The sequence below is a fragment of the Myotis davidii genome, unplaced genomic scaffold (genome assembly GCF_000327345.1).
Source record: "Myotis davidii unplaced genomic scaffold, ASM32734v1 scaffold642, whole genome shotgun sequence".
NCBI lineage: Eukaryota > Metazoa > Chordata > Mammalia > Chiroptera > Vespertilionidae > Myotis > Myotis davidii.
The window spans coordinates 2587047-2608326 of record NW_006293957.1 but is presented as its reverse complement, the minus strand read 5'-3'; the positions used below and the strand labels follow the sequence as shown (position 1 = coordinate 2608326).

The following is a 21280-nucleotide window of genomic DNA, read 5'->3' as shown; positions in this document are numbered from 1 at the left end:
GACTTAGTTCCTTTTTTTAACATTTTTATTGATTTCAGAGAAAAAGGGAGAGGAAGGGAGAGATAGAAACATCAGTGATGAGAGAGGATCACTGATCTGGCTGCCTCCTGCATATCCCACATCGGGGATCAAGCCCGCAACCTAGGCATGTGCCCCCGACTGGAATCGAACCAGGACTCTTCAGTCTGCAGGCTGATGCTCTATCCACTGAGCCAAACCGGCCAGGGCCCCACCATTTTCTTTATTTTTAACCTCCTTTTTAGCTTTTCCCCTGCATCTTAGAAACAGTATCAGTACTCTGGATATTGATTAAATGCTGTTAACTAGTGTGAAGATTTTTTAAAAAATATTTATTATTGAGAGTATTACAGATGTTGCCCTCCCCCCCAAATACTCCCTTCCACCCAGTTCCCACCCCACCCCAGGCCTTCACTAACCTATTGTCTGTGTCCATGGGTTATGCATATATGAATATAAGTTCTTTGGTTAATCTCTTCTCCCCACCCACCCTTCCTTCTGAGATTTGTCATTCTGTTCATTTATTTTGATTTTTAGATTCAATTGCTTTTTTTAATTAAATCTTTATTGTTCAGATTATTACAGTTGTTCCTCTCCCCCCCCCATAACTCCCCTTAGATTCAATTGTTGATAGATACGTATTTATTGCCATTTCATTGTTCATATTTTTAACCTTTTTTTTTCTTAAAATAGACCCTTCAACATTTCATGTAATACTGGTTTGGTTGGTGATGAACTTCTTTAGTTTTTTCTTGTCTGGGAAGCTCTTTATCTGACCTTCAATTCTAAATGATAGCTTTGTTGGGTAGAGTAATCTTGGTTGTAGGTCCTTGCTATTCATCACTTTGAATATTTCATTGCAGCTACATCCAAAGCAGAAGTGGAAGTTTTATCTTCCTATAAATGGAATGATGACATATGTACTTTTAAGGCCTGCGTCCTCTTGCAGTCCAGGACCCCTAGGCGGATGTCCCCCTGCTGGCTTAGGCCTGCTCCCTGGGCGAGTGGGCCTAAGCTGTCAATCTGACATCCCTCTGGCAGCCCAGGAGCCCTAGGGGGATGTCCGACTAACAGCTTTAAGCCACAGTTGGACATCCTTAGCGCTGCTGAGGAGGCGGGAGAGGTTCCCGCCACAGCTGCTGTGCTTGCAGCTGTCAGCCTGGCTTGTGGCTAAGTGTAGCTCCCCCTGTGGGAGTGCACTGACTAGCAGGGGACAGCTCCTGCATTGAGCGTCTGCCCCCTGATGGTCAGTGCGTGTTATAGCAACTAGTCGTTCCCTGTAGTTCCACTGTTAGGGTCAATTTGCATATTACCTTTTTATTGTATAGGATATTTAGGTGCGCTTATATTGGGTGCATATATGTTTTCAGGGATATAACATCTTGTTGGATCAATCCCTTTGGTATTATGTAGTGAACTTTATTGTCTCTTGTGATGGCCTTCATTTTGAAGTCTATTTTTTCAGATATGAGTATTGCTACCCAGCTTTTCTTTTTGTTTCCATTTGCATGGAAATTATTTTTTCTCATCCCTTCACTTTTATTTTGTGTGAGTCTTTTGTTCTGAGTGGATCTCTTGTAGACATAAATAGTTGGGTCATGTTTTTATATTCTTCACCTACTTGATGTCTTTTGATTGGGTCATTTAATCTATTTACAGTTAAGGTTATTATTGATAGGAAGCTATTTAATGCCATTTTTTATGCTCTCTCTCTCTCTCTTTCTTCTTCCCTTTAGCATTTCTTGTAATGCTATTTTGGTGGTAATGAATGCCTTTAGTCTTCTTTTATCTAGTAAGCTCTTTTCTTTTGCCTTAGATTTTAAATGATAGCTTTGCTTGATAGAGCATTCTTGATTGCAGGTTCTTGCTTTCCGTTACTTTGAATATTCATGCCAATTTCTGACTTGCTTCTGTTGAGAGATCTGCTGATAGCCTTATGGGCACTCCTTTGTAGGTGACTGACTCTTTCTGTCTTGCTGCCTTTAAGATTTTCTCTGTGTGTTTAACCTTGGCCATTTTAATTATGATGTGTCTTGGAGTGGGTCTCTTTGTGTTTATTTTGTTTGGGACTTTGTGCTTTCTGAACTTTTGTCACATTTTCCTTAACCAGGCTAGGTCAATATTTCTGTCATAATTTCTTTAAACAGGTTCTCTGTCCCTTGTTCATTTTCTTCTCCTATGATGCGGATGTTAAGTTTCATGTTGTCCTAACGTTCCTTTAAACTATCCTCCTGCTTTTTAATTATTTTGTCTTTTTTTCTGTTCTGTTTGAATGATTTATTTTTTCTATTTTGTCTTGTAGTTCACTGATCCTACCCTCTGTTTTGTCCCATTGACTGGGAATTCCTTCCAGTGTATCCTGTATTTCGATATGGCATTCTTCATTTTTGACTGATTATTTTTTCATGGTTTCTATATTCTTCATGTTGTTGTTCTCACATTATTCTGAATTCTCTGTCTGATAAATTGCATGCCTCTATTTCATTTAGCTCTTTTTCTGGATTTTCCTCCTGTTCTTTAATTAGGGGCTTATTTTTTTGTCTCCCCATTTTACTGTCTCTTTGTGTTTATGTCTATGTTTCAGGTAGTAACTCTCTGCTCCCAGTCTTGGTGGGGTGACTTGTAGGTGTTCCAGAAGTGCAGTCTCCTTGATCTCCCTACCTGGGTGCTCTAGGAGTGATTCTTGTGTGGTTTGTTTGGACCTTCCTGTTGTAATTGGGCCTTGACTGCTGATGGGCCTTTCCTGGTTGAGATTGACCCTCAGGCTGGGTTACTATGAGGCTCAACCCGGACCATGGTGTGTAAACTGCTGTGCAGGTGCCATCTTGAGGTGTCTTGATGAGCTGAGGCACAATCATTAACCCTTCAGGTTGGGTGTCTTTAGAGGTAAACCTTTATTACTATGTATGTGATGGTATCCTGGGGCTTCCTCCCAAGGCAGGCTTGTTCCCAGCAGGTCAGGGGCCTACTGGGCCACCTTTGGGCATGTCATTTGTTTGTTTAGGTGGTTCGATTTCTGGTGTGGTCTGAGGCCCAACATTCGTTGTGATGGTTATGAGTCCTTTAGGTTCTTTTGGGTGGGTTTCAGATGCAGGTTGCTGTCAGATGTTGTATGCAACTGGTCTTGGGCTGCCTGTGTGTAGTCACCACTCTGTTCATTGTTTGTGTCTGCCTCTGCTAGACCTGTGTATTCATGGGAGGGACCAGTCTGTGTAAATGGATTGGTTTCTTTTAGCTTAGAGCTGGGGGCAGGTCTGTGGTGGTTCTGAGGCTCCTTGAGCTCTGCCTCCACCTGTCAGCTACTTCTTCCCCCTGAAGTTGCCTGGTCTTCCTCCAGTGCCTTTAGAACAAAGTCTTTAGGGTGGACCCAGGCTAGCCTAGCTCTGGCTAGTGCCCTGCCCCCCTGCTTAGAGATTACAGTCAGGCACTCCATGAGGGGAAATTAGTCTCTGCTTCAAAGCCAAACTCCTCAGTTTCTACCAGAGACTCCAATTTGAGTTCCCCCTAAAGTGTCCTGCTGCAGGCTCAGGCTGAGTCCAGCCTGCAGTTTTCTCTGCAGGAGCAGTTCCGGCTGCCCTGGGCTCAGGGGGATTGAGGAAAGGAGTCTCTGGGTGAGGATGTTGCCAGCCCAGCCTGAAGGATGAGTAAGCACTTCCTCCTGGTCCCAGACAGTAACCTCTGAGGTCTCATGCTTGGAATGGCCCGTTCTGAGCTGCTCCCTTTCCCCCACAGAACTGCGACCGGTGAGGGTACCCAGTGAGGGTATCTGGGACTTCACAAAGCAAACCAGTCTCCTTTTGGGAGTAGTGTTTGCATTCTTCAGGGCAGGAAGACAGGTTCTATCTCGCCTTCCCAAGGCTGCCTGGCTGAACTCACAGGGAATTCGGATCAACCTCCCCACAGTGCAGTTACAAAGCCCAACCAACACTTGCTTATCCATCTCCCTGATAGAAGTCTTCTCAGGGGATACAGTTCAAAAATCCCAGCTCTGCGTGGAACCAGTGCCCGCATGCCACAGGTCCAAGCAGGAGGGGTTAGAAAACAGCCCTGTGCAGGACTCGGATCTCTCCAAGCTGCTGATCTCAGCAAAATGGGGGCTGACATTCCCAGCTCCACTAGTCCTCTCAACTCTCCTCAGTGCAGCCCCCACATCCCCAACCTGGCCTGCTCCTCTGTGCTGCTAACCCCACAGGACTGAGCAGTCTGGGAGGTTCCACAAGTAGGGGGAGAGGTTCCAACCCCACACCTGAGGTGGGAGAATCATTTCCTGTTTCCCCAAGCCAAACAGTTTAGTCACTATCTGGGGCTCTGCACATGCCTTTCAAGAAAGTAGAGGGTCTTTCAAGATCATTGCTGGGTGCAGCCCACAGGCCCCTCAATGGACCCAAACATTGCAGTGCAGCCTTTCCAGTAGTCAGACCCCAGAGTGAACTTCTCGGCTGGGCTGTTCCTTCACTGGGAGGGTGGGCCCCAGTCTCCCAGGCAGGCAGAGTTTCCCTTGTTCCCTCTGCCCATGTAACATGTTACGTGGGCTCTTATTCCAGTCTCTGCTGCTCTGGGTTTTGGATCCCTGCGTGGGGTTGAGACCCCACACTCCCAAGGGGAGGGAGCTTTGCAGGCAACATCACTGGGCCTCTCAGCTGGAGCACTTGCTCCAGGGGGCTCCCCCTTTCCATGACTCCCCTCCTCTTGCTAGTCTATACACTGTTTCTTCAGTGCCCCTTAGATATGTCCAGTCAGCTACACTTCTCTTGGTTTTTCAAGTTGATTGTGCAGTATTTTACCTGTAAATCCAGTCCCTGGCTGGGAGCAAGCACATGCAGCCTCCAGTTTCTCTGCAGCCATCTTCAGTCATTGAGGTTTTGTTTTATTAAATGTATATTCTTAGTAGGTTGTTCTCTGTTACAAAGAACTGTTAATGTAAAAACATTCAAACCTGTAAAGAATTTTTGTGAGTTTATTTGAGCTACACTGTCGACAATTTCCGGGAAGCAGAAATTCAATGGATTGGGGATAATGCTCCAGAGTAGTGGTTGCCAACGGGTGGTCCGTGAGGTCTGAAAGGTTGGCGACCACTGCTCCAGAGAATGGTTGTTGTTTTCACCTTGTTTGATATCTTATGTCAAAGGAGGAGTGGGTTACTTGAAGTCCATTGGCAATAGGTTAGGGAGGCGGGAGAAAGCCAAGTGGCAGTGGGGGTGGGGGGTGCCTCTGGGATTGGATAGAAAGTAAAATGACAGACACGTTACTTAGGTGAGCACAGGATAGTTAACAGTCAACAATGAACATGATAGCAATAACAATGAAGGAATTTGTGATATCTGTCCTGGTGCCCAGACACATTTGTGCCTCAAGGAGTCCGGAAAAATGGGAGTTACAAGTTACCCAGACATTTCAAGGATATGTTATCTTAGATGCAAAAAGACACATAGGCCCAGTTAAGGTAAAGGTTGATCTTGTCAGGGAAGGTATCGGCCTAGGAGTGACTACCCACCATAACTGCTTTTAGTTAAAGTTTAATTTCAGACCATCCTTTGTGGTGACTTTAGGTCTCTGAGTTTGCAAGCCTGCCATGCAGGCCTCCTCTGAGCTTGTCAGGTTAGCATGTGGCCCCTTTCGTCCACAGAACGCACTGGGGATTTCCTTACGTTCCTTTTTATGTCATCTTTCAGATTGGGTTCTTTCTTTGTTTCTCTTGCTATTGTCATTTGTTTCTCCCCTTCCTTTGACCCCTTGTTTGTACAGTTGAATGGCCATCCCTTCTTCTCTTGCTGGTAAAGGCTTAGATAAGGAGGACAAGATTGTGTATTTGCCCTGATATGCTATGGGTTCATTCCCCCACACCTTTCCCACCTTAGCTGTGACTTTGTTTCCTCCTTTCACTTTCCCCCCTGAATATACTTTGAAGCATTGTGTGGTTCTCTGTTTTCTGTTTAGTATAAGGTGGTATTGGGGGAATAGCTCTGCTGGTGCCTCAGGCTCTCCTTCCTGTGTCTTTAGAACTTGCTGTGTCTTGTACTGGCCTTTCTCCATCCTGCTGAGATGTAGTATATTTTCAGGGGCTTCAGACCCTTCCCTCAACTTAGAATTAAACAGGTTCTGGTGTCCACTAGGCCTCAGCTGAGGCTTTTTTTCCTGGACCTTTCTGGGGCATGCAAATTGGATTATTTCTATCCAAACTGGAAGATAGTCATTAAAACTTTCAAGTTTTACTCCCTCACCCATTTTTCTCATTACTGCTTCCAGGCAGTGTAATCATGCAAGGATAGGAGCCAGACCATACTGCATACTGTACAGAATCTTTCTGGCCACTACTTTCTTTTTTTTTTTTTTTATTAATTTTCTCCATCACCGTTGATCTCCTCTGTACCCTCCTCCACCCATTCCTCTCCCCCTGCAATCACTATACTGTTGTCCCTATCCATGAATTCTTTTTCTTTTTTTCTTTTTTTTGCTCAATCCCTCTACCTCCCAGCAACCCTCCCTCCCCCCCGCACAGCTGTGGAGGTTTTTAGTTTAAAGTTTCTTGTTGGCAGCTGGTGGTTTTTTGTTTGTTTGTTTTTAAATCCTCACCAGAGGACATGTTTCCATTGATTTTAGAGAGAGAGGAAGGAAGAGAGAATAATATCGATGTGATAGAGAAACATCGATTGGTTGGGGATTGAACCTGCAACCTGGAGTATGTGCCCTGACCTGGCATTGAACCATGACCCTTCAGTGCACACAATGATGCTCCAGCCAACTGAGCCACACTGGCCAGGGCAGCTGGATTTTGGCTAAAAAAAGAATGCACACACATTCACATATGTATGTATATTTTTCCATTTTATTAGTTATTGGGGACAGGAAATTTGATAATTCTGCTTCAGCCTACCATCTTTACTTGAACGTCTGTGTGATTTCCTAAGTATTATTTTTGACATAACTAATAACACATATGCACTTTAGAAACTTGATAATTCTAAAGGTCAGGGATGACATGGAACCAAATTTTTAATTAAATAAAACTAACAAATTAAAGACAATATAAGATAGTAAGCTTAAAATATCAGTGACCTTACAGCATGCATATTTCTTTCATTTGCATTTTCTCTTGTGTGTACTTTTATAAAATTTGCATATAACTGCAATGAAAGTATAATGACCATATTATATTTCTGTTAATGTTAGGGTAAACATTTTAATATTTCTATCTCATCTTTATAACCTCATCATATGACACATCATAATTTATTAAGCAGTTACTCAAATAGAAGAAACTGTTGTTTCTAGTTTTATGTTTTTGTGTGTGCATTTAACCTTTTTTGTGTTTATTGTTCATATTACCTTTAAAATAAATTGGAAAGGTTCAGATTAATGGACTAACCAACTCTATTAAATCATTATACTTCTTACACTGGCACTAAACAGAGTGTCTATTTATATTACTGGATAAAAATTATTTTGAGATTGTTGCTTAAAATGACAGCTGAGCCCTAACCGGTTTTCACTCAGTGGGTAGAGCATCGGCCTGCGGACTGAAGGTTCCCAGGTTCGATTCTGGTCAAGGACATGTACCTTGGTTGTGGGCACATCCCCAGTAGGGGGTGTGCAGGAGGCAGCTGATTGATGTTTCTCTCTCATCGATGTTTCTAACTCTCTATCCCTCTCCCTTCCTCTCTGTAAAAAATCAATAAAATATATTTAAAAAAATGACAGCTGATATCTCAGCCTTTAATGCTATCAGACTTTTGGTGCTGTTGTATTCTTTTTCTACATTCTTCCAATGACTTGAATAATAAAAGTTTAAAAAATGTATTATAGTTTCTATAATGTATCATGTATGCTTATAAAAAAAATCACTTTAGTATTTTTAAAGGAGATATTACCCAAAGTGAAAAAAGTAATTTGGGTAAAAATTAAAATATATGCTATAGAAGTATGTTTTTTGTTGCTCTTTTAAATAGCCTTTGGTAGTCTAATTTTATTATTGATTTTGCTATCATCCATAGTCTAGGTTTATAAAAGTGTTCATTTTCTCCTATCATAAAGTTAAATTTAATTATTGCATTCAGTATTTATTAAGAGTCTTATAAGAATCACTAGAGGCCTGATGCATGAAATTCATGCATGGGTAGGGTCTCTAGGCCTGGCCAGTGATCAGGGCCCATCTGCGGGGCAATGGGTGGGGGAGGGGATGGCCCTCTCCCTGCAGGCATCCACCTTAGCTGGACTGGGGCCTGCTGGCTGGGGGCAGCTCCTGTGTTGAGCATATGCCCCCTGGTGGTCAGTGCATGTCATAGCGACCAGTTGTTTCACCAGTTGTTCTGCTGTTTGGTCAATTTGCATATTGGGCTTTTATTATATAGGATGAGTAGCTTTTGGGCTTTGCTGCATTTAACTATATAAGAATATGCATTCACATTATGTAACAATCAATGTAATTATCCTTATTTAGGAATGTTTAATCTATTTTTATTCTCTCCTCAGATTCTGTCAAATTTTAAGAACAAATGTACCTTATAGCTCATGGAAGAAAAAACACAAATCAAGACATATTTGGGTTCCAAGTTGCCAAAGTATGGAACAAAATCTGTGAGAAGTACACTGCAGCCAATGCCAAGTGGGACACCTGTTAATTTATTGGGAACTTCCAAAACTAGCAGCATCAAAAGTTACATCAAAAATAATGGCTCTGATTGTCCATCATCCCATTCATTTAATTGGAGAACAACAGCTAAGTACCAACTTGGTGCACCAAGTGCTGAGGAACCTAATGGTACTCAAAGTTCACATGATAAAGTAATTGATCCTGAAAAACATGCACCTGCTCAAGGAATGTTTGCTAAAAATGGGATAAAGGGAGATTTGAAGAGTGTTTCTTTTACATCAAACTTAGCGAAGCCGTCCACTATGTTTGTGTCATCTACAGAGGAATTAAAACAAAAGTCTTTGTCTGGACCATCCGATTTGGGTAAATTCACCAAAGGCACGATATTAGGAAGGACTTCATATTCTCTAGTCAGTGCTCCAACATCGCAGTTGAGTGGGTTCTATGTGAATCGATCAGCTGGTAGCATAAAGAGGCCTAGAGCAAACTCCTGTGCTACCAGAAGCAGTTCTGGAGAAAGCTTAGCACACACCCTAGATAATATGAAATCTCTTACTTGTGAAAAAATGGTAAGGTCACAGAGTTTTTCACATTCCATTCAGAATTCATTCTTTTCACCTTCATCTATAACCAGATCGCATTCCTTCAGTAGAGCTGCAGATCTTAAGCCTTATCAGAACCAACATCTACCCATTAGAATGCCTCTGAGGGCAAGTATGCTAACAAGAAATTCCCAGCAGTCTGACGTGCTCAATGGGCATGAACATTTAGGGTATGGATTTAATAGGCCTTATGCTGCTGGTGGAAAGAAGTTGGCTTTATCAAATGGCCCAGGTGTCACTTCCACTTTGGGTTATAGGATGGTTCATCCCTCTCTACTGAAATCTAGCCGATCTCCATTTTCTGGGACTATCACAGTTGATGGTAATAAAAATTCACCTGCTGGCACATGTGCAGGGGAAGATACTGGACTTTTGGCTAAGGACAGAGCTACAAACAAGGACCAAGGACTAATTGAAAATAGTGATAGAACAGAAAATGGCCAGACCATGAAGCATGATGCTAAAATTAGATACCTGAGTGATGATGTGGATGACATTTCCTTATCTTCTTTGTCATCTTCTGATAAGAATGATTTAAGTGAAGACTTTAGTGATGATTTTATAGACATAGAAGACTCCAACAGAACTAGAATAACTCCAGAGGAAATTTCTCTCAAAGAAGAAAAGCATGAGCATATACCAACAAAGGATATATCTGATTCCCCCAAGGAAAATGAAAAATGCTTCAGTAAAACTGATGAGTGGATAGATATAAGTGTCTCTGGTAAATATTAATATCCTTAAGTTTATTTGCTTTCTCCTAGATTATATAACTGAAGTTATATTTAGGGTTATCTTCTGATTAATTCCATGAAATTATCAATTTCATGGAGGGATGGATCTAGATAAAGTAGAAATGGGGCAACATTTTTCTTTCTTGTGACTTTTGTTCCCCATCGTATTTTTCACTTTATGTAGAACATCAATGAAAACATTCTTCTCCTAAGGTTTCTTACCTTTTTCTTTCTTGGCTATCCTACACAGGCTTATTCCTACCTACTTCAAAAGGCCCCTCTCCCCCCACTTCTCCCAACAGGTGGCATGCCATTTTAAACCATATCTTTTCTTAGGGGTAGTAAATCATTGCAATTTGTTAAGAGTAAAGTTATACCAAAGGTAAATGAGCAATTATGTCTAATCTAAAGAATTTTCTTATCCTAGGAAATTTTAATTTTTTTAATGGAAAACTTAGATTTCTTGTTATAGCAAACTTTTTATAGTTAATATTTTTAAAAAATATATATTTATTGATTTCAGAGAGGAAGGGAGAGGGAGAGAGAGATAGAAACATCAATGATGAGAAGGAATCATTGATTGGCTGTGTCCTGCACGACCCCCACTGGGGATTGAGCCTACAACCCGGGCATGTGCCCTTGACTGTAATCAAACCTGGGACTCTTCAGTCCACAAGCTGATGCTCTGTCTACTGAACCAAACCAGCCAGGGCTATAGTTAATACTTTCAGAGGACTTTTATTTTTTTAATTGAGGAAAGTGAGATGGCACATGTTAAACATTTCCTTATTTTTGGCTATCTTAGCACTAAATGCCACAGAAAATTTATCCGTGTGCTCAAATAGCCTGAAAATAGAACAAACTGAAGGGGTAGGGTAAGGCATGTGGCCTGGTCAAGGCGCTAGGCCAATGATGGCAAACCTTTTGATCTTGGCATGTCAGCATTTTGAAAAACCCTAACTTAACTCTGGTGCCGTTTCACATATAGAAATTTTTTGATATTTGCAACCATAGTAAAAAAAGACTTATATTTTTGATATTTATTTTATATATTTAAATGCCATTTAACAAAGAAAAATCAACCAAAAAAGTGAGTTTGCGGGTCACCTCTGACACGTGTGTCATAGGTTCGCCATCATTGCACTAGGCCATACTTAGAGATGTATATAACCCTTGACTGCCTGAGAATCTTCTAGTTAGGAATGACTGCCTGAACAACTTTTTTCCTTATAAGGAGGCAACTGGAAACTTAAATGATATACATGGAGGAAGGAGTTTTCTAGCCAGTGCTTAAATGTAAATATATTAGGAACTATTAAAGGAATATTAGGCTTTACTTACATTTTTAGAAATGTTGCAGAAGTGAAAGATGGCTCAGTGAATTTTCTTTATATTGGGAAACATTTCAGTAGGTTATTTTTGAAATTTTACCTCTGGATTTATTTATTGTTTAGAAGTTAGAAAATGCTACATTTATTCATGCTTTTTGCTATAATATATCACATTTTTATTTTATAATATTTATAAAAATAAGTGATATTATTGGAACCTGAGAAATAATTATATTTTTGTGAATTAATAACTCTTTTCTCTCTCTTTTAAAAAAAATCAAATCGAAGACAGGAGTGAATGTACAAAACATACTTCTGGGAGTAACTTGATTTCACCAGATACAGATTACAGAGCTGGTTCTTCCTTTGAACTCTCTCCATCTGATAGCTCTGATGGAACATACATGTGGGATGAAGAGGGCTTGGAGCCCATTGGAAATGTCCACCCAGTTGGGAGCTATGAGTCCTCTGAAATGAACAGCATAGTACGTATGGTTTCTATACACTTTTGGAACGGTTTATCTTACTGTAGAGAGACTTGTGATACTGATGGGGTTATTTTTAAGGTACTGAATTAACTCTCCAAGTTTGAGAATGGAAATTTATATATGTTAAGGGCCTATAAAACATCTGATCTTTATACACAGTAAAGCATATATTTGTGTCACGTGACATGTGAATTAAATATACTTTCACACCTTTGTAATACATATATATGTATATGTGTATATACATATATATATACATGTATATATATACATATATATACACACACACACACACACACACACATACATGCATAGAGACATTAAGGTAGGCTAATTCTTCTCAGAGCTGGGGGGGCGCAATGTCAAGAGACATTTTTGGTTCTCACAAAGTGGGGGTCGTGCAGGAGGAGGCTGATCATGCTGCTTAATGTTCTATAATCCAGTGGTCACCATTCTTTTGGACCTCTTGGACCATCAGTGGTCTGCAGACCACTGTTAATGCACAGAATAGCACCCACAGCAAAGTCGTATCCTACCCAAGATGTCAGTAGTGCTTCTTTTGAGAAACCCTAGCCCGTGGTCGGCAAATTGTGGCTCGTGAGCCACATGCGGCTCTTTGGCCCCTTGAGTGTGGCTCTTCCTAAGCCTTAGGAGCACCCTAATTAAGTTAATAACAATGTACCTACCTATATAGTTTAAGTTTAAAAAATTTGGCTCTCAAAAGAAATTTCAATCGTTGTACTGTTGATATTTGGCTCTGTTGACTAATGAGTTTGCTGACCACTGCCCTAGGCTCAGGTAACATTATGAGCCAACTGTCAGGGCTTAATCAATAAAAAATTATTTTTTACTTTTACAAAGTCAGTTGTAGGTATGAACAACTCTCGAGTAGCTGTCTTAAGTGTTGTAAGCTGTCTTAACCTTGGGGCTTTACCATCTCCTTTTGAGGTTCTGTCTTGTCATTGTGGTAGAGGAAGAGTGCTTAAGGGTCTAAAATGTGCAGTTACTTGCTTTGGCCTGCAGATGGCACATAGAATTTTCATGTAAAACTATTGATCCAAAATAATGTTATGTATTAAGAAAATTTCCAGTTGTCTGAAAGGCATGAAGCAGATATGGATGAGTACCAGAAGACCTGCTATGCATCCATACATGCAAATTTTAAGAAACATTACAAGTAATGTGTACGATATGCTCTATGAGTAAAGTGTAGTTGGTATATTTAAAGTGACTCATTGTACTTACTCAGTATATACTAGTAAATATATGGTTTTCCAGTAGGTGTATAGGAAATTGGTAAGCTTTGTGCATATATTAAATTCCAAATAGATTTCAGGCAATGTAATTTTGTTGTTAATTCTCACTAGAGGGTATATATTTTTTTTCATTGATTTTCAGAGAGAGTGGAAGGAGGGGGGAGGTAAGAGAGAGAGGGGGGTCAAGAAGAGAGAGACAGACAGACAGACATTGATTGGTTGTCTCCTGCACACACCCCAGCTGGGCCTGGGGTTCGAACCTGCAACCCAGGTATGTGTGATGTGCAAGCCGATACTCTAACTACTGTACCATGTCGTCCAGGGCCAGGCAATGTAATTCTTTATACTCATACTAGTGACCCAGCACGCAAAATCGCACGAGACCCAGACCCACAGGAAATTGCGTGAGACCCGGGACCCCTGAGTCCCGCTGGCATCATAGGACACCCCCGAGTCCCAGCGTGCCACAGGACCTAGAGTCAAGTCCCTGCCCACCACCTGCGCATGCCTCGCTGCACACGCAGCCTCCTGGTGACTGGTCTTTGGTTGTTACAGCGTTACGACCACTGGGTTTTTATTATATAGACTAGAGACCTGGTGCATGAAATTCGTGCATGGGCAGGGAGTCCCCTCAGCCCACCCTGCACCCTCTCCAATCCGGGACCCCTTGGGGGATGTCCGACTGCCGGGCCTAAACCGGCAGTCGGACAACTGCCCCCCCTGCTGGCCTGGTCACCCCTCACTGGCTCCCCTGCCAGCCTGGTGGCCCCCAACAGCCCCCACTGCCGGCCTGGTCATCCCTCACTAACCCCCCCTGCTGGCCTGGTCACCTCACTGCAGTGTACTGCTCAGTTGTTTGGTTTCCTCACTAACCCCCTGCCAGCCTGGTCGCCTCACACAGCCTGCTGCTCAGTCGTTTGGTTATCCCTCACTAACTTCCCTGCTGGCTTGGTCACCCCACACAGCCTGCTGCTCAGTCGTTTGGTCATCCCTCACTAACCACCCTGCCGGCCTTGTCGCCCCACTCAGCATGTTCAGTTGTCCATTCGGTTGTTTCAGATGTGATGGCCCCTGGCTCTTTATATACATAGACTAGAGGCCTGGTGCACAAAAATTTGTGCACTCCGGGGTGGGGGGGATCCCTCAGCCCAGCCTGTGCCCTCTCATAGTCTGGGACCCATCAGGAGATAACGACCTGCTGGCTTAGGCCTGCTCCCAAGTGGCAGAGGGCAGGCCCAATCCCTAGGTGCAGCCCCTGGTCGGGCTCAGAGCAGGGCCGACTGGGGAGTTGGAGCGCAACCCCTGTCATGCACAGAGTAGGGAGGATTGGGAGGTTGCGATGCCACCCTCAGTAACTCTCAGGGTAGGGCCAATTGGGGGTTTGGGGCACCGTCCCCTGTCACACTGAAGGCAGGGTCGATGGGGAGGTTGCAGCGCCACCCTCTGTCACACACAGAGCAGAGCCCATCAGGGGGTTGAGGCTCCGTGCCCTGTAATGCACAGAGCAGGGCCAATCAGGGGGTTGGGGAGCTCCCCCCGGTCACGCACAGAGCAGGGCCCATCAGTGGGGTTAGGGCTCCATACCTTGTCACGCACAGAGTAGGGCCAATAGGAGAGTTGGGGCACCACACCCTGTCACACACAGAGCAGGGTGGATCAGGGTGTTGGGGCGCCACACCCTGTCACACTCAGGGCAGGGCCGATGGGGATGTTATGGCTCTACCCCATCACACACAGAGCAGGGCCCGTGGGGTGGGGGGCGCCGCACCCTGTCACACACAGAGCTGCAGGGCAATCAGAGGTTGGGGAGCTCCACCCTATCAGGCACAGAGGAGGGCTGATCAGGGGGTTGGGGCGCCTTCCCCTGTCAAAAACAGAGCAGGTTGGATAGGGAGGTTGTGGCCCCGCCCCCTGTCACACACAGAGCCACAGGGCGATCAGGAGGTTTAGGCATTGCCCCCTACCACACTGATCCCGGTTCTGGGAGGCCTCTCAGCTCCTCTGATCCTGGTGCTGGGAGGCATATTACCCTTTTACTATATAGGATAGAGGCCTGGTGCACGGGTGGGGGCTGGCTGGTTTGCCCTGAAGGGTGTCCTGGATCAGGTAGGGGTCCCCACTGGGGTGCCTGGCCAGTCTGGGTGAGGGGCTGGGGGCCGTTTTCAGGCTGGCGGGTGACTGAAGCTCCTAACGGCTCCTTTTTTTCTTTCTTTTTTTTAAAATTCTGGGCCAGCTTTAGCTCTGACTCCAGCTCTGAGACTTCTGCTGCTGAAGGCAGGTATCTGGTTTGTTTGGGTTCTATAATCGAAACACTGTATCAACTCCAGCTCTGAGATCCCTGCAGGCTGAAAGCAGGTTTCTGGGGTTTTGTTTAGCTTCTATATTTGTAACAATGTTTCACACTGCAAGCTCAGAGGCCAGCAAGGCAGGCGGGGAACGTTGGGTTCCTCCGTCACTGAAGCAAGCAAGCCTCATGTTCGTTTCAAGCTGCCTCGCTGCCACGCCGCCATCTTGGCTGGCAGTTAATTTGCATATCTCGCTGATTAGCCAATGGGAAGGGTAGTGAATGTACGCTAATTACCATGTTTCTCTTTTATTAGATAGGATAAACCTGTAACTTGTGAAAAATAAGCATCGTTACCAAAGGCTTAAGTTTCACAAACATAAAGAGGATACAGATTTAATTCAGAAAGTCTGTCTCTATCCTTTTAGATAAAGGAAGTTAAGAAAAGAGTATGATTTAGGGCCTTATGTGCTTTCTTATTACTGGGACTTTCTAAAGTGGCTGACTCAGTAGAAATGAACATTGTGTCCAGCAGATGGCAGCAATATGCCACTTAGAACTTGACATTTCTTAGAAGGTTCACTATCTTTAGTTCCTCATTGTGCTTTTTGTTTTAAGGCCTCTTTTTTCTGGATAACAGTATATTTCACTACTTATATTTATATATACTCTAGCCTTTTATTGTCAAACTTTTTGACACATAGCAAATAGGTTATTTTTAAAAAAATGCAGGCTGTCTTTCCTTTTAACCTGTGAGTTTAGTCCTTCTATGTTTGCATTTATTGATATACTGGGACTTCATTCTACCATCTTATTTTTATTTAAATCATCTCACTTTTCTGTTTTTTTCTTTTTCCTTTTTTCCCCCTAAAATAGTCTACATGAATATCATTAACTTTAAAGTATTCTCATTTTTCTTGGTCTCTCCATTGCTTCTCACCAAACACCTTTCCTGATCCCTATGTCTGTCATCTCTGTGGCCTTCCATTTGCTCCCCCTCCCCTTCAACCACCACCACAGTTGGCTTATTCTCTACAACAGTGCCCCTTCCAATCCAGGTAGAGGTAGGGAGCTTTCAGTGGAATGTAAGTCAAATGGTGTCACTACTAACGCAGTTTATTTCAACCCACTATTTAGTACAGTTAATACTGTTTTCATAGCAAGGAAATGCATTGTGGTGCAAGCTCCTTATCTTGTCTTGGATCCTTTGTAGAATGACTTAATTGCATAGCACTTATCTAGAATCTAGGTTATTTTTTTGTTTAATTACAGTGTTTTGTTGAGATATAATTTACATATAGTAAAATGCACAAATCTTTTTCATACAGCACAGGGAATTTTGAAAAATTTTTTATACTTATTTAACAATCATTTACATGTTTCCTGTGCTTTTCAGTCATTCTGTCAAACCCCGCCGCCCCCCAGAGGCACCACCACTATTTATATACTTATTTTTTAAATATGTTTTTATTGATTTTTAGAAAGAGAGGAAGGGAGTGGAATAGTGAGATCAAAACATTGATGAGAGAGAAACATGGATTGGCTGCCTCCTGCATGCTGCCTACTGGGGATCGAGCTCACAACCTGGGCATGTACCCTGACTGGGAATCGAAACTGCAACCTCTTGGTTCATGGGTCGATGCTCAACCACTGAGCCGCACGGGCAGGGCAGTTTGCCTATTCTTGAATTCCATATAAGTGCAATTATAAACATATCTATTTCACGTCTGCCTTCTTTGAGTAAATATTATGTATATAGTTATTTGTAGTTTGTTCAGTTTTTGTTATGTAACACTAGGAGCCCAGTGTGCGATTCGAAATTGCGTGGCGCCTCCCACTCCCTCTCTAGCCCTTGAAGCAGCCACGGCCGGCTGCTGCTGACCAGGCCCTCCCCCAGCACAGACACGGGGAGGCCCCTGCCGCCCCGTCCCCGATGCTGCCCAGGCAGCCTCCTCCTGTTCTGTCGACCCATTACAGTGTCCTGGTTAATTAGCATATTTCTCTAATATATAGAGAGAGAAATTTGGTCAATTAATTCAGTGTTATCCCATTCAAAATATGGATTCCTTTGTGTAAATGTACTACAACTTAGTATTTTATCCTGCTGTTATGGGCCTTTAATTGTTTCCAGTTTTGGGCTACTACTGCTTTAAAGATTTTGCTACATGGTTTTTGGTGAACATTTATGCATTTCTCTTGATAAAATATGTAGGAGGGGAAACCCTGGATTATAGACTATATATGTCATCTAAATATACATATATAGAGTGAGACCAAAGTGGTTTCCATGGTGCTTTTACCAGTTTACACTTACTGGTAGTAAATGAGCATTCCAGAAACTCCACTTCCTAGTCAGTCCCTGGCATTGTCTGTCTGTTGCATTTTTGCTATTCTGGTCGGGGTATGGTGTAGTATTGCACTGAGATTTTTGTCTAGTGTATTGTGGTAACTACTCATAGAACATTTCACTTATGTTTATTTACCATTAGGAGATCTTCTTTTGTGAAGTGCCTTCTGTTGGGTTGTATGTTTTTCTTTTTACTGCTTTATAGGAATTTTTCATATATTTTGATATAAATCCATTATATACAGTCATACCTCAGAGATATTACAGGTTATGTTCCAGACCACCACAATAAAGTGAGTTCTAATCTGTTGGCTGGTAGAGGGTCTTGCCTTCAATTTGAAAAAAATACAATATCTGTGAAGCAAACTAAAGTGAGATATGCCTGTGTGGGTGTCACACACATACACATATGTGTATGTATATCAGGGTTACTTTTTAAATTATAGAAGTTTACGATTTTAATACAGTCCAATATAGTATTTTTTCTTTATTGTTAGCACTTTTTTGAATTATGTGAAATTTTTGTTTTTGCTAAAGTCATGAAGATATATTTCAGTGTTTTCTTTTAAAATATTTGTTTTCTAACCTTCATATTTAGAGCCTCAAAGCCATCTGGAAATTATTCCTGTGCATGGTGCGAGGTAGAGGTCAAGATTTAATTTTTTTCTTTTTTGAAAACTCATATTCCCCACCCCCTCTTATTTTTGTCATAAACGTTTATATATTTCTAGACTTTCTTTTAGTTCTTTGGTCTCTTTGTTTATCCTTATGTCAGTGCTACACTGTTTTAATTACTGTAGCTTTATAAGTATTGATACCTGGTAGTGTAAGTCTTCCATCTTTGTTCTTTTCTAAGATTTGCTTAACTTGCCTTTTTAAAATCTATTTAAATATTAGAATGAAATTGTCAATTTCTGCAAAAAAACCTGCAGGGATTTTGAATGGGATAACACTGAATTAATTGAACAAATTGGGAAAAATTGACATGCTTGCTATAGCGAGTCTTCCAATTCATGGTGTATGCCAATATTAGTTCTATTTATTTGGTATTTTAGAAACATTTTTAACTAATGTTTTGTACTTTTCTGTAGTTTTACACATATCTGATTTATTTTTAGCTATTTGAGTTTGTTGTTATAAATGATACTTTTACATTTTGTTTTTTAAGTTTTTGTTGTATATGCAAATATATTTGATTTTTGTATTTTGACCCATTTTTTCAGTGACCTTGGTAAATTCACTTATTAGTTTAATAATTTGCTTGTGAATGTTTTTGGAATTGCTGAATATGTACTATACAATCATACCATTTGCAAAGTCTCCATTTCCCCACTTTGGTTAGGACCCCCTAACATAATGTTGAATTGAAATGAGGATGAATTTCAGGAAAGTTTTAATAGTTACCATTAAAGTTTATCTTTGTGTTAGAGAGGGGGGAGAGGTAGGGGTTAATATACATCTTTCATCAGATTAAGGAAGTTCCCTTTGATTTCATTTGCTGAATTTTTGTTGCGAGTTGATGTTAATTATTATTAAATGCTTTCTCTACATCTATTGAAATGATCAGATTATTATTACTTTTCTGTTACATATTTTCTGTTAGTGTGGTAGATTACATTTTATGATTTTCAAGTATTAAACCACCTTTTCATTCCCAAAAGGAATTCACTTGGTTTTGATGTACAGTAAACCTTTGATTTTGCGGACCTCGACTTAAAAGACTTCAGATTTAATGGACAAAATTTCTGGTCCCTATGTCTTATGTGAAAATTAACACCCTCTTAATTTAAAAATGATTTTAACCAAGATTTGTTTATAATTAAATTAGGTTATTTTTTGTTATTAATTCACTGTTATTTTTAAAAAATTGTAGCGAATAGGTCATATGTTGGAAAAAACACCGAAGTAATTTTGCTGACATAAATAAATATATCATATCTACAATGATATTCTACATGTTTAAATCCATGAGTCACCATTCATAAGCTGTGTTCGGCAGATGATTAGCCCATGATCACACCACATTGGCGCAAATAATAGATTCTGTTGTCATGTGGCATGACTTAATGCAGCAGTTTTAAGGTGTGCAGATGTTCTGATTTTTGCTAAGCCACACCCAGTTTGTACATTTGTTTACTCACAGTAATTGGTGAATGTATGTATTTACTAGACCTATTCAGCATGAATTTAAAATTACAGTAATACATATAGAAAAGTTTTCAGTGAAATTAAACTTTTCGTACATAATTTTAATTACACAAATGTGTCTACATAAGTAAAAACATGTAAACTAATTTGTCAGTTTTTTAACATATACATTTGGAAAACCTATTTTATTATATAGTAGACTTTTGGCTTTAATGGACACCCCCTTATTTAGTCCATTATATCAAGGTTTTACTATATTTTCGTTTTAAGTGTCATTTGAATTGATTTCCCACTAGTTTATTTAGTGTTTTTTTTTTTTTTAGAAATTCATAATTTTCAAAAAGGAATTTTAAATTTTATGTATTTAGTCCTCACTCAAGGATATGTTTCTATTGATTTTAGAGAGAGAGGAAGAAAGACAGGGAGAGAGAGGGAGAGAGAAAGAAAGAAACTTTGATATGAGAGAGAAACACAGATGGGTTGTCTCCCATGTGGGCCTCAACTGGGGACCAAACTCACAGTCTAGGTCAGTGGTCGGCAAACCACGGCTTGCGAGCCACATGTGGCTCTTTGGCCCCTTGAGTGTGGCTCTTCCACAAAATACCACGTGCGGGCAACAACATACAAACCTGACTTACCCAAACTTTCCAAGGAGATGCAAGGCCATTGTTCACATTAGTGTTTGTCAGTCATTGTCATGATTTAATTTTATGGATATTGTAAGGAATTTAATTTTATCAATAAATAATATCGTTATTAAATATGGTATCAGGTTTTATTCAACGTACCTATAGTTTAACTTAAGACTTAAAACTTTAAAGTATATTAAGTTAATTTTAGGGAACGTTGTGGAGTGAAAGAAGATGTAGTGTCGAGGATTGAGAAAGGTATGTTGAGATGGTTTGGACGTATAGAGAGGATGAACGAAAGGAGATAGATGAAACAAGTATACAAGACAAGTGTGGATGGGAGAGTTGGAAGGGGTCGACCTCAGCGAATGTACCTCAATCAGATTGAGGATGTTTTTAATAAAGGCCAGTTTAGGAGTACCTTAATCCTCCTATCTAATAATAGAGAAACATGGTAATTAACCATAACTTCGCTACCCTTCCCATTGGCTAATCAGCAAGATATGCAAATTAACTGCGAACCACCATGGCAGTCGGCAGCCAGGCAGCTGAAGCGAACAGGAGGCTTGCTTGCTCCAGTGACAGAGGAAGCCAAGGTTCCCCACCTGCCGCAGCCCAGCTCTGAGCTTGCAGTCTAAGAAACAATGTTGCAAATATAGAAGCTGAACAAAACCCCATGCTTTCAGCTAGCCAGCCGAGCTGGAGTTGCAACAGTGTTTCTAATTATAGAACCCAAACAAACAAGATACCTGCTTTCAGCAGCCGAGGTCTCAGAGCTGGAGCCAAGTCTCAGAGCTAAAGCCGGCTCTCAGTTCCAGTGACCGCCATAGAAGGTAAATAAATCCCAGAATAA

General features: G+C 41.3%; 1 protein-coding gene across 3 annotated transcripts in view; it reads left to right on the top strand.

Annotated features, from left to right (window-relative positions):
* Positions 1 to 21280, top strand: part of CCSER2 (coiled-coil serine rich protein 2) — a 185112-nt gene that overhangs the window by 11456 nt on the left and 152376 nt on the right. For all 3 annotated transcript variants that reach the window (XM_006767912.2, XM_006767913.2, XM_015566671.1), the window contains 2 exons: positions 8488 to 9934; positions 11564 to 11760. In XM_006767912.2, coding sequence (XP_006767975.1) covers positions 8527 to 9934; positions 11564 to 11760 — 1605 coding nt within the window. In that variant the 5' untranslated portion in view covers positions 8488 to 8526. The remainder of the gene's footprint in view (positions 1 to 8487; positions 9935 to 11563; positions 11761 to 21280) is intronic.